We start from the raw sequence: 13,559 nt of genomic DNA on the forward strand, positions 1-13,559 counted from the left end.
TTCGACCCAACGACGGCACTCATATATCAAATCAACGTATTTATAAGATAGTAAAATGTATTCACTAATTATAATCATGCAAAATTAGTCTTCTTTGTCATTATTCATGGAATAAACAGTGATTTGGTGAAGAGTTCATCAAAAGCTGTCTGCTATCGCCGACGACGCTTTTTGAAAGCGAGGCTGACTTCTCTTGGCAACTGAAATGCCCGGATGTTGCTTGGAAAATGGAGGACGGGATATGTCCTGGGGATTTATTTTGATTCAGTGACAAACTTACCCCCCAAAACATGAATATACCGTGTGATATCCATTTTCTTTAGTTCACCGCAAAGATCAGAATACAGGAAATCATTGTACCTCCATAAAAGTAACTTTCACCCCTGCTGTCGGGTGCAAAACAACTTTGACAACTGTCAACAAAAGTGACATTTGCCTGGGCCTGGCAACACTAACAGAACAGTGCATCACCCCCCCCCCCCCCCCGTGCATTGATTGAGTGTGTCTTCATTGTCACTAAGTCACCAGCTTCAAAATGGCATTACAGAGGGCTAAGGTTGGTATTTACTACTTGCTTTATAAGTTCAGCTTCTTCTTCATGCCCATTCAAAAATTCTAAGACGTACTCGCTACTGAGTGCTGTGTACTGTAGACAGTTCCATCCAGTTGACAGTTGACTGCAGTGACTGTGACTGAGTCCCTAAGACTCAGTGTAGTTATTGGGGGAAGGGAGTGCTCCTTTCCCAGAGAGAGAATAAAGAGTAAACAGGAAACAGTAAACCAGGAAGATGAACAATAATTCTTCACTGTTACTAAGTCACTAAACTGTCTAAGTAAAGGACTAGCAATGCAGTATGCTGTCTCCTTCGGTCACAAAAACGAATACCACATGTACAACAAATGTTTTCACTTTTCAGATGACTGAGGCTCAAGTCTTTAGCTGTAGTAAGACAAGGGGGCTGCCAGGTCTTCCCCCACTCCCTACAATAGAGAGCAAGGATCCCTCAGACTTATATCAGATCGTCCTCCGACACAGTGAACATCCACCTATCATGAAGGGAACATCATGGACCCAAGCATCACCTTTCAAGGAGGAGCGATTCCACAGATCACCAAGTGAATCAATTGCCAACAACTACACCCCAACAGCTAGTGACCTGAAGATAAGAGAATTGCCAAAAATTATGAAAAGGCCTGCTGGTGAGTGCCTCCAGTCTTTTGAATACATTTATCATCTCCTTTTTCCCATCATTAAAAATCAATATGTCGTACTTCAATAAAAGGTGTGTTGATTCATGCCACATCACCTTTCAATACCCTCATTATCTCTTATGACAGCCTAATTGAGTTCAATCAAATGGTACTGATAACTAATTACATGTAATTCACTCAATTATCATGGCATGGTTGATGCAGAATAATCAATAACCTAATGCTTTTATAATGTGAACAGTGAATGATAATAACAGCAATTAAATAAATTCATTATGGTTTTCTTTGGCTTTCAATTTGTAGTTTCAGTTGTTTTATGTCTTTCTTTCAGCTTCTCCCAGAACACCAAGAGGAAACAACCGACCGTCGCATAATGGGTGAGTTATATTTTTGGCAACTTATTTGAAATATACAATACCATTTTATTCACCATATCGACGGGAAGTAGCTTGACCTGAAACTAAAAACATTCTTTGCGTGAGTTGAAAGTGGAATAACATTGTATAAAAAGAAGAGAACTTGAAATTTGCACATACCAGTAAGCTGGCTTATAGTTTTTAAAATGTTGCAAAGAATTTGAGCATCTGACGTCAAAAAGCCTTAGGTGGCTTTCCGATTCTGATAATATCCAGTTCAGCTGTAGGGATCTTTTATTCTGTTTGATTATTTTTCAGAGCTGAGCAAAACCAGCTTGTCGTTGTGGAGGATTTACCCGAGAGTCGCCCTCTTACACCGACAGAACAGAGCGATATCATGATGGACATTGAAGTAGAGCGGGAAAAACTTGTTGGTGAACCAAGTGAACGAGACTTAGAGGTAGATATAATCATTTTTCTTATGAAAGGGTCTTGTGTATTCCTACTGTCTGCAGATATCCAACTGGCAGCCTTTGGACTGTAACTCAGTTTTAGATAGTGACAAGAATACAGTGTTACTGTTAGCGGCATGAAAACTCACGTTCCCTCTTTATTTCAGCGCTATTATTACTACATCGAGCACGGAGTACGTTCAGACATGATTGCCCCACAGCATGTTGATGTTATGAACAAAATCAAGAGTCTTATACCCACTCCTCTACTGAAGAGTCTAGAACTGAAGGATATGCAGCAACAGCTGCACACAGAAGTCATCAGTGACTATGAGCTCAGTCTCAGAAAAGGCATCGGTAGGTTGAATATAAATTTCCCTCATACCTTCAGTTTATACTTTCATTTAAAATCCGGGCTATATTTTTCAACTTATTCACACTTAAGAGATTCCGTTTGGAAAGAATTGCAACCGGATAGGTGTTACAATTTTCAATCTGATATAATAGCAGTGTCTGATGACTTCAAGTCTTGGTAACACTTGTGATCTTACTGTGCATTCCCAGTATGCTCAACAACACTGTTTCCTCTCCTCAGTTGACTACGTGCTTATGGACCCTGATGAAAAAGGCAGACTGCACATTGAGTGGACACCAAGACCTTTCCCCCAGAGGATCATTCGGGCTCCTGTACCATGGCATCATCCCTACAGAGTGGCCAAAGAACAGAACGAGATGGGTCTTTTCATAACTAACCCCATCATGCTGGACCTGCAAAACATTTGGTTTGATCAGTAAGTTGTCCTTTGTCTTCTGAAGTGTCTTGAGAAAATTTTCCCGATACTATGGTTGTTTCAATTGGCATACAATCAGAAACTCCTCTCGTGTCTCAATTTGCTGAGGAACTATCTTTATCATCGAAATACACTTGCGCAACCTCTTCTACCTAACTAAGGGTAACTATCAGCATGCCTGGATTTGAAGTAATCACTTTTCTGTCTACAGGTTTGCAAATTTGAGATTCGTCAACCTGAATGATCTTCTTGCTGCTGATCTGCCATTGTTGCCAACCGAGTTTGAATCTTTGGTCAAGAAGCAATGCTGGGACGCTCATGAAATTCTGAGGAAAAAGTAAGTTCGGCCAACTGTTCAAAAAGTACTGTTTTTGTTGTACGGTAGTGTCTTCTTTGTTTTCTCTTTTAAGTGTTTGTTTTGCCACAACAGTTGGATGCAAATTTGGATTTCTACAGCCAGGAAAGAGGAGCCCATCAGAAATGTTTTTTCATCCAGAAGGGCCTTTTGGTGTCCAAACACTCCTCTGATAATTTTGCTACACTGTGAAAAATCAAAGTCATCATCATTCACTGACATCATTATGTTCCTTTGTTCGTTTATGACCTTTCATGAAAATTTGAAATATTCCAATTCCAGTTGGATCCCCACTTGTGCCAAAGCTTTCGTAGAGAACAAAGATTACTGGCAGTACCTTGTGCCAGAGGAGGATGGTGACTCAACAGCACTGATTCAGCAGTTCTTCTCCTGCGTGGCTGCAGTCATGTCCACACAACTCCGCGGGATGGTCATCAACTCCCTAGACGACTTCTTGAAGTTCTTCAAGATACACATGGTAAGACTTTTAAGTCTTACTTAAAAGTGGAAAGATTATTAAATCTGGAATAGTTTGTCTCTGGGTGTCCTCTAGAGTGGCTTTCTTGAAGACAAATACTGTGAAAGTGAAGAACTATTTGTACTCTGAAGAAGAAGTTGAGATTATACAAGCTTCATGTTTGGCTGACAACCAGATTTTGCTTTATTCTACTGCATTGTAATTTGATGTCCGACTTCTCTATATAGAATGGCAATGACTTTGGTGAAGACTTCAATGAGCTCCAATATGTGATGGCCCAAGTCATGATCATCAAACTCCGGGTGGAAGAGCCAAAGATATTATTTGACCCTCCATTCAGGGAGGTAAAAGACATCATCCTAAGGTGCTTCCAGGAAATCATCGCCAGTGCGGAGGGCCTTCCCAGGGTGGAGTGTGACCTCTTCCCTGATATGAGGGGCCAGAGACTTCTCTTGAGATCGGTGAAGGTGGAGGAGGCACTGGTTGCAGACTTTACCGACAAGGCTATGTCCATCTTCAAAGACAATACTGTCGGACCACAGAAGTAAGTATTGCTTACCTCTTTTATAATAGGCACTGTCTTTGCAGTATTTAAGATTGCATGGTCTTTGTTAAGTTTAGTTGTCACGTTAACTTAGAAAATCTTAGACTTCTTGGGTAGCCTCTGTTGTGTAAGCTAAGAGAGTTAGTGATAGTTCTGTTACTTAGTACACTATACAGTTTCATCCATGAGTGAGTGAGTCAATGAGTCACATCAGTTTGACATTCTCACATTTGTTATATCAGTTATTCAGCTGTTTAAAGTGGTAACACTTTCTATCTAAGATTATCTCTTCCAAAGAAATACGATTGTCTCAAATGACATGAACACATGTGTCTTAGATGGTTTGGACTCCTCTCAGTGTCTATGCTTACGTAGCTCATCTCTTAAAGAAAATTTTGTAATATCACGTGTTGCCGGCCACTCTCGGCTATTTAGTTTGCATGTTCACTGTGTCACTGAGATTGCATGGCTTTATTTCTAGGTACTTGAATACATACAAAAAGTATGCTGATCTCCTGAACAATAAGGCAGAGCAGGAGGTGTCTGCCTTCCTCAAGGAGAGGCACTCTCTCCAGGCATTCCAAGCCGTAAGTAGTGTCAGCTCAAAGGAATTGTGAGGCTGCTGTGATTGTGGCAGTGTTCTCAAAGCTTTCATTCATTGTACTTGTGATCAGTCAAATGAGGACAATATGCCAATCAGTACAGTGCATTGAAGCTAATAAGGTGAGACACAATGACAGGGAGCCTGTGTTCCTTTGAAATCACATGTGTGGAGTCTGGTGCTTTGTGCAATGTGTCGGTAGAATCCTGATAATCATTTCATCATGTTAATGTTAACAGACTGAGGAGGGGAAGGGGGAATTGGAAGGTGAATACATTTGGCTTTGAGACATCCTATATGATGTTGCTGCACCTTGGTTAAATCAGCTAAATTGGCCTGATTTCTCACTCTTAACTACATTTCCCTCTCTCAGTCTGTTACATCATAGAAATTCCTCCATACTACCATAGTCTTTCTTGTTTAACTTCTTTACTAATCCAATTATTTGTTCATTTTTATTTCTGTATTTCTATTTAATAAACTTCCTACTAACACAATCCTAACCCATGCCTTGAGTTAAATTCATGTGTTGTCTTTCACTATTCATTGTTCAGTTGTTCTTAACCCAGTGTTCTTGGTTACAACAAGTTTTCATTTTCAAACATATCTGTTGGAAAATGGGCTGCATGATTCACAGATTGAAATTTAAAAGATTGCTTTCTTTTGGATAGCTAGTACCCACTCTTGCTGCAGGAAACCTGGTTCAAAGAACACACTTAACATTTGGGCTCGTGTGTTTGTTCTCACCCCACCCTTTCTACTTCTCTCGTGATGGAGTAAGGGAACCATTTTGTTACAATGACTGCAGTCTCTGAATCCATCCAAAACTCTCCCTTCTTTCTGGACCAACGATATCCAAAATGATTGCTTAGTCTTAGTCTGGCAGTCACAATGTTGAAAAGTCTACTTGATACCCGTATGTAACATTAGGAGACTACTTTCAGTGTAGCACAATAGAGATCCTTCATCTATCTGTTTATGGTCTGGTGCATACAAAACTACCACCAGTATGACCCCTCCCTAACCACCTAAGAGTCAACACCCTATTCCCTCTAGGGCCGGGGCCCTGTACAACAACAACCATGACGAACTTGACCCAGGGCTGAGATTTCACAAGTTTCCTTGCTCTTTTATTCACAAAGCTGTGAAAGATGATAATATTTCGCAGTACTTGACATGCAAGGCAAATTTCAGATCATCAGCAGTAGCAGAATTTATTGTTTAACTCTAGTGAAATTTCAGGCCTGGGTACCGACAGTTCTAGTCTGCTAACCAATCCTCTGTCCCATCGTCGAAGGTGATCTTCTAATTTTACGTTTGGAATTTTGTGAGCATCGAGAGTGATAAACCTGCATGTTCCAATTCTTGTCTGGGCATTTCAGCCAGAAGTTGAGGAGGGTCAGGAAGAGGAAAACAAAAAGAAAAAGACTGACAAGGATATCGAGGAGGAAGCGAAAAAGGCTAGGGCCAAAGTAAGACCTTGCCAGTTCAGGAGATGGGCTAATCCTTGGCCCTGCCTTGTTGTTCTGCTAAGTTACTTTCCGTTGGCTGTGGACCGCCTGACTGTCACAAGGATTTCTGCCTGTTCTTGTTACTGTTTCCATTGGCTTGTTTGAAAGGAAATTGCTCCGCGTTGATTCTGCTGTTGGTTTGTTGTTGACTGCTTTCGCAATCAGTTACCATTCTGTTACGATTTGCAGAGTCAAGTTGTGCTCTACCATGTTTCTGCTGTTGCGGAGAAGTTCTAGCTTGACATTGTATTCTCGGTTTCTTGGGAATACATTTCAACTTAAAATAAAGTTTTGGTGCATTGACGAAGGTGATGATAATCATCCATCTGTGAAATGCACAGTTCCCACAATATCGGCTCAAGACAACTTTAATTCCGTGTTGTTATGATGATAAACAGGTGGACACTATAAGCCTGAATCTATCAACTGAGGCAATAGGGCTATCTGAAAGGCCTTGGCAATTTGACAGCCAGTTTTAGATTGACTTCTCATCATGAATATAAATTTTCAGAGGAAAGAAGAAATGGCACTAATGTTAGAGGAATTTTTCGTGGTAAGATTATCAGTTGGAAGGCATGTGTGGTGGTTTTCCACCCTTTGTTGCAAGTTGGAATTTTTTTTCGAATTTCAGAGGTTAGCAATAGTTGTTGGAAGGGATATCTGAGAGTTAATCTTGGGTAGATCAGTGATGCTTAGAAAAAGGTGGAAATGCCTCCTGGATTTGTCAGCTCCATCCCCTGGATCAATGGCTGAGTGATGAATGGTTTGAGTAGAATATCCTCATGCTTTTCCAGAAAGATGCATTATTGCTTGGTTGTTTCTTCTCTCATTTCATTGTAATACTAACCATTCAAACCTATAACCATCCTCTTCATGTGTGAATCCCTACTCATTCCACCCTGCTAACTTTCAACCATTCAGATCAATAAACCAAAATTTTCTCAAACCATTTCATCAAATTATCACCTGCATCATCAATCGCATCCTAAGCAGAATCATGATATTGATGCGGTGATCAAATCTCTGGATAGATTTGTTTCTCTTCTGCAGAAAATCAACAGTTACCAAGACCTGAAGGATGAGATAGCCCTCTTGAGGATCACTGTCCCTCTGAGTATGTTCTGCCTGGACTGCGTCAACTTGAATGCTGATCTCTGCGCCAGGGCCCAGAAACTCAAGGAAAGGCTCATCACGTTCGAGGTCGATGAAAATCGCGATCTTAACCGAGGAATCTGCCGGAAATTTGATGAGATGTCGGACAGAGTTAGTGAGATGCCTGATACAACTGAGGGGTTGGTCGGACTGCAGGAATACCTCCGAAATGTAAGTCACCTTAATGATCTGTGAAAATCTTGTGAATCTTATGATCTGTGAAAATATTTTGCACTCAGGTTGAGTGCAACGGGGCATCAAAGACCTGAAATTCAAATTCACATCACAAAATGAATCATTGTGTAAGTTTTTTTTACAAAATTCATTCACATTTTCTTTTTTTTCAGTCAATGGATGTGACTGTGTATAAACTGAAGGATGAAATCGACGAGGCAGCAAACAGACTTCAGTTTCTTTTGGACTATGCAATCTTCCCATGTGAGTTTAATTTGGCGAATTTATCAGCATTTTATTTGCAAAAATCTTACTTATCTCTGTCATCACCTAATCTCCATGTACTGTGCAGAGGAGTTGATAAGGTGAAATTTCATTTTTGGAGGCAGATCATCAACTAGTTGGGACTGTCTAGAGTATGAGACTCACAATATAAAACATGTGAGCTCTTACGACTCTCTGGTCCATGCTTTATTTCTCCCCAGGTTTGTCCCCCATTTTGACCCCTTTTTACTAATTGGCCAAAATTGCAGTCCCCTCGCCAGAGTTAACTTTCTAGGCCTGCTCTTCCCACAGATGATTTGCTTGTATAAGGAAGTGATAGAGTTCATCATTCCAAGTTGTCTTGTTTCTTTCCCAAACAGATGAAGACATCAAATTGAACAGTCTGGTGTTCCACTGGCCCGAGCACATCAAGACTGTGTTTGAGTTGGCTCAGAACAGAATCATGAACAGACGAGAGCACGCTGAGGACGAAGTCAGGAAGAAAGTCTCAAACTTTGAGGAGAAACTCAACGAGTTCCAGAAAGAGGTCGACTCGTTCAGAAAGAAGGAGGTATGACAATGAATTCCCAAGATTTTGAATTAAAGATGACTCTGACTCTATTTCTCAGCTTATCATCGAGCATTTGTATTACCAATGGGTGTAACTGGAATAATTGGCCTAATATCTCAGTCTTCTGCCAGGGACTAGTAGTAAAAGAAAAGCTGCTCATGTTTCTCACCTAGAAATAGAAGGGACTTTTGTGTGCTTGGTATAATATATCTTTTTTTTGGTCACATGTAAAGGATGTGGAAATCGCAATAAAAACACTTGATAAAGTTACCAGTGCTGATAATGTTGGCATCATTTGTTGCACCATTGATGAGCAGATTATGAGTCAGACCTTGATCATCCCACCTGTATATCAATGTTATCATCTTCAGATAATGAGTGGAGATGAGATGAAGATCAATGTGGAACAGCTGACCAAATTGCACCAGAATCTTGAAGATGCTCGCGAAGAACTTGAGGGCCTGAATAAAGAGGAGGAACTCCTTGAATGGGAAGTCAGCACTTTCCCACAACTGCAACTCATGTTCCAGCAGAAGGACCCGTACGACAAGTTGTGGAACACCGCTCTCTCATTCCACACAAAGCATGAGCAATGGCTCAATGGTGAGTGGAAATACGCAAGTTTTATGTCGGTGAAAACAGACTGCTTCTGCCGTCCATTGCATCAGGACTTGTAGTGCATCTCTTTTTATTAGACCACAAATGTGGTGAGAGCGAAATGTATGGAATAATTGATGAATAGGCTGTAGCAAAAGTAACACAAGTTTTACTATCCTTGCAGGACCATTCACTGATCTGAATGCTGAAGATATTGACACTGAGATTGGTGATATGTGGAGGACAATGTACAAGTTAACCAAGTCATTCAGTGACCAGGCTGGCCCGAGACGTATTGCCGACAGTGTCAAAGGCAAGATAGACAAGTTCAAACAACACATGCCTGTCTTGAACTGTATCTGTAATCCAGGTATCAGGGATAGACATTGGGACAGGGTAAGTGAAAAAAATGGTGACTTTTTACCTTTATTGTCAACTTGTTGTATTACTACTAGGCAGATGTCATTAGACAAAGTTTACTTCCTGATTGGAGCACTCGCTTACCAGTAAAATATCCTGATATAGAAATAAGACATTTTTTTTCTTCTTGTTTTAGATGAGCGATGCAGTTGGCTTTGATATCCGACCCACTGAGGATACTTCCCTGTTCACGATGCTGGAGTACGGCCTACACAAACACCTGGAGAGCCTGGAGGAGATCGGTGTGGCCGCCAGCAAGGAATACTCCCTTGAGAAGGGCTTGGAGAAGATGAAAATTGAATGGAAGGATATGGAGTTTGAGTTCATCCCGTACAGGGACACGGTGAGTGCTGCAGCAGTACTAACAATTTGGGTTGCCGTGTGGTGCAGACCTCAATATCAGTCTCTATGGAGGTTTTTGGTTCAAATTCCAGTAAGCTTGACAGCTCCCACATGTACAAGAGAGGTCGATTCTCTCGGAGAGAGTATTAAGTTTCCCCTGCAATCCAGTACAAATCTCAACTATCTGAAGTATCCAGATTTTTACTTCATAGATATGGATAGGCATCTCAACATTATATCAAATTGGTAAAGGTCTAAGTCTAGGCCATGAGGTGGAATAAGATGATGAAGAAACATGGTTGAAAAGTACAATTTTTTATTTCGTTGTTTTCAGGGTGTGTCCATTTTGTCATCCATTGATGACATCCAAGTGTTATTAGATGACCACATTGTCAAAGCGCAGACAATGCGAGGCTCACCGTTCATCAAACCATTTGAAACAGAGATGAGAGAGTGGGAGGAGAAGCTGGTGACGATGCAGGACATCATGGACGAGTGGCTCAAGGTATGGGAATTATTTGGTTGTTCTTGATGAGGGAAGTTTAGGGGCTTCTCAAGGGTAATCCATCCTTAATAATGGCATTTTAGTCATGGTTGTCATGAAGCCAACTTGACCTGGCCTTCCTTGGCCCTTATCGCGTGTGGTTTTGGCCTTCTCAGGGTTTGGGTTAAAGGTTAGTATAATCATTTCTCGAGGTTTCCTTGTAACAAAGACGAATTGAGGATGATCACTTTCATCTGGCACTGGTTTTAAATCTTTATCTTTTATTTCAGTGCCAAGCAACCTGGCTCTACCTGGAACCCATCTTCAGTTCAGAAGACATCATGGCCCAGATGCCCGAAGAAGGTCGCAAGTTTGGCATAGTCGATAGCTATTGGAAGGACATCATGACAGAGGCAGTGAAGGATAACCATTGTCTGACTGCTACTGCCCAGCCCAACATGCTGGCGAAATTCAGGGAGGCCAACGTCCTACTGGAGGAGATTCAGAAGGGATTGAATGCTTACTTGGAGAAGAAGAGGCTCTACTTCCCAAGGTAGGAAAAGGTCCTGAAAACAGCCAACATGCTTTTTGCTAACCGACCGGCTGGATTGAGTCATCTACCAACAGGAATTCAACCCTTTGTCTCTCAAGTCACTAGGCACGTGTCTACTGTGAATCGGCTATAGACATAACTTGTACCAATCTTGCACTTATTCTTGAAGGTTTTCTGAAATACATTTCTGTCCTTAACTTTCAGGTTCTTCTTCTTGTCCAATGATGAGTTGCTTGAGATTCTCTCAGAGACAAAAGATCCGCTCCGTGTCCAGCCTCATTTGAAGAAATGCTTTGAAGCCATTGCCAAACTCGAGTTCACAGAACAGCAAGAAATCGTTGGGATGGTCTCCGCTGAAAATGAAACTGTTCCATTCAATCAGAAAATCTACCCTGCCAAAGCCAAGGGAATGGTTGAAAAATGGTTGCTTCAGGTTGAAGATGTCATGATCAACAGTCTTCGCAAGGTTGTAGGGGACTCTGTCACAGCATATACGAACACACAGAGAGAACGCTGGGTCGTCGAGTGGGCTGGTCAAGTCATTCTTGCCGTCAGTAACATATTCTGGACGACGGAGGTCCAAAATGCTATGACGACGAACACCATGAGAGACTACTTGGAGAAGAGTAATAAACAGATAGAGCAGATTGTCGCTCTTGTCCGTGGTAAACTTGAGACCAATACTCGCATAACACTTGGAGCTCTCATCGTAATTGATGTCCACGGTAAGTTTGGTGCAATAAGATTGGTTTTTTTTAGTCCTTTTTACTGACTTTGAAAGAGTTTGCCCAAAGCAGGTCTGCAGGTATAGGCAGGTGAAATTTGCCTCTGACATACTGCTGATCTCATTCAAAGGACAAGATATGGTGCCCAGGGTCACAAGTGAGGTCAGTGTCAGGTTTCACAGACACCTCAACCACATTTGCCACAACACTTCCGTGTGCAATTCTGTTGATTGATGTTTTATGGTTCTGTTTGAGAAATAGCAACTCGTAATAATTCATATTACTATTCTTTATTTATCACAGCTCGAGATGTGGTGGCCCAGTTGTGTGAAGACAACATCCTATCACCTCAAGAGTTTGATTGGTTGGCCCAGCTGCGATACTACTGGGAAGGTGGTGACGTGTTAGTGCGCATGATAACAACAGAGATCAAATATGGTTACGAGTACCTGGGGAACTCGGCTCGTCTTGTCATAACACCACTGACAGACAGGTGTTACAGGTGAGAACTCCTCTTCTAGCGCTGCAGTTGAGCCTGACCTGCAAAGGCAACCGGATTAGGGTCCGAACCCTCGATCCATGAATTTTGAACCCTGAACCTTATCGAGTCGCAACTGTACTCCACAATGTTGATATGAAGTACAATTCTTAACCATCTCCGTGAAACCCACTTACTTTGATGTATCTCTTGCAGAACACTTATGGGTGCTTTGAAGCTGAATCTTGGTGGTGCCCCAGAAGGCCCGGCAGGAACAGGCAAGACTGAAACCTGCAAGGATTTGGCCAAGGCTGTAGCCAAGCAGTGTGTCGTATTCAACTGCTCTGATGGCCTCGACTACAAGGCCATGGGGAAGTTCTTCAAGGGTCTCGCACAAGCTGGTGCCTGGGCATGCTTTGACGAGTTCAACCGTATCGAGTTGGAGGTGCTCTCTGTGGTTGCCCAACAGATCCAGAGCATCCAGATTGCCATAGCTCGCGGCCTGAAGCGATTTTTGTTTGAGGGAACGGAGCTGTCACTGAATCCTACTTGTACCATGTTCATTACGATGAACCCTGGTTATGCTGGTCGCCAGGAGCTGCCTGATAATCTGAAGGTGAGGAGCACTCTTTGGATTTTGGTAGAAATCACTAGACGACTCCAAAAGTGGGAAATTTGGCTGAAAATATGCTAAAATCCAGTTGAAATACTACATGAAAATTTTGGGGTTGGCAGGTCTTCATCTGCAAGTTATTTCAGGCAGTTTTGTAATTCAGTTTGTCTGATCTCCTTTGACAGATTTCAGTACATAGCTTGGTGTCTAAAATTTTGTGTATTTCCAGGTGCTGTTCAGAACTGTCGCTATGATGGTGCCAGACTATGCCCTGATCGGTGAAATCTCTCTCTACTCCATGGGATTCATCGACGCCAAAAGCTTGGCCGGCAAGATTGTTGCCACGTATCGATTGTGCTCAGAGCAGCTGTCGTCTCAGCACCATTATGATTACGGTATGAGGGCGGTGAAGTCTGTGCTGACAGCTGCGGGGAATCTCCGTCTGAAGTACCTCGAGGAAGAAGAAGCTGTGCTGCTATTGAAGGCCATTAATGATGTCAACCTGCCAAAGTTTTTATCTCAGGTAAGGGAGGAAGTCCTATTCTAGCTTTTACTAGATGTAAGTGGTGGTCTTGTGGCCTTAATATGAGTCTGTATCAGTCAAACGATGAGAACATCCATGTTTTGGAGTTGGACTTTTCTCTCTTTCCCCAGACCTTCCTCATGTTCTTTACACAGTTCTTACTTATCTCACTTGCATCTTTCCAGGACGTGCCCCTGTTTGGTGGTATCATCTCTGATCTGTTCCCTGGTGTGAAGCTCCCCGTCCCTGACTACGGCGTCTTCATGGAAGCCCTCAAGGATAACATCAACAAGAGACAACTCCAAGCTGTACCTTGGTTCACAGACAAAATTATTCAGGTCGGTATGATTCGTAGACTGTGGC

The 13,559-nt window shown here is 42.0% G+C and overlaps 1 protein-coding gene across 1 annotated transcript in view; it reads left to right on the forward strand.

Moving 5' to 3' along the window:
- The first annotated feature begins 241 nt into the window (after positions 1–241).
- LOC135485939 (dynein axonemal heavy chain 3-like) overlaps positions 242–13,559 on the forward strand; it is a 29,583-nt gene continuing 16,265 nt past the window's right edge. The window contains exons 1-23 of the mRNA XM_064768347.1: positions 242–556; positions 918–1,200; positions 1,544–1,589; positions 1,887–2,028; positions 2,188–2,377; positions 2,616–2,811; positions 3,023–3,148; positions 3,449–3,644; positions 3,872–4,188; positions 4,670–4,775; positions 7,351–7,623; positions 7,800–7,890; positions 8,271–8,461; positions 8,833–9,064; positions 9,243–9,454; positions 9,615–9,821; positions 10,155–10,325; positions 10,595–10,857; positions 11,062–11,582; positions 11,886–12,084; positions 12,277–12,676; positions 12,903–13,196; positions 13,382–13,534. Of these exons, the coding sequence (XP_064624417.1) occupies positions 536–556; positions 918–1,200; positions 1,544–1,589; positions 1,887–2,028; positions 2,188–2,377; positions 2,616–2,811; positions 3,023–3,148; positions 3,449–3,644; positions 3,872–4,188; positions 4,670–4,775; positions 7,351–7,623; positions 7,800–7,890; positions 8,271–8,461; positions 8,833–9,064; positions 9,243–9,454; positions 9,615–9,821; positions 10,155–10,325; positions 10,595–10,857; positions 11,062–11,582; positions 11,886–12,084; positions 12,277–12,676; positions 12,903–13,196; positions 13,382–13,534 (4,830 nt within the window). The 5' untranslated portion in view covers positions 242–535. The remainder of the gene's footprint in view (positions 557–917; positions 1,201–1,543; positions 1,590–1,886; positions 2,029–2,187; positions 2,378–2,615; positions 2,812–3,022; positions 3,149–3,448; positions 3,645–3,871; positions 4,189–4,669; positions 4,776–7,350; positions 7,624–7,799; positions 7,891–8,270; positions 8,462–8,832; positions 9,065–9,242; positions 9,455–9,614; positions 9,822–10,154; positions 10,326–10,594; positions 10,858–11,061; positions 11,583–11,885; positions 12,085–12,276; positions 12,677–12,902; positions 13,197–13,381; positions 13,535–13,559) is intronic.

The sequence above is a fragment of the Lineus longissimus genome, chromosome 1 (genome assembly GCF_910592395.1).
Source record: "Lineus longissimus chromosome 1, tnLinLong1.2, whole genome shotgun sequence".
NCBI lineage: Eukaryota > Metazoa > Nemertea > Pilidiophora > Heteronemertea > Lineidae > Lineus > Lineus longissimus.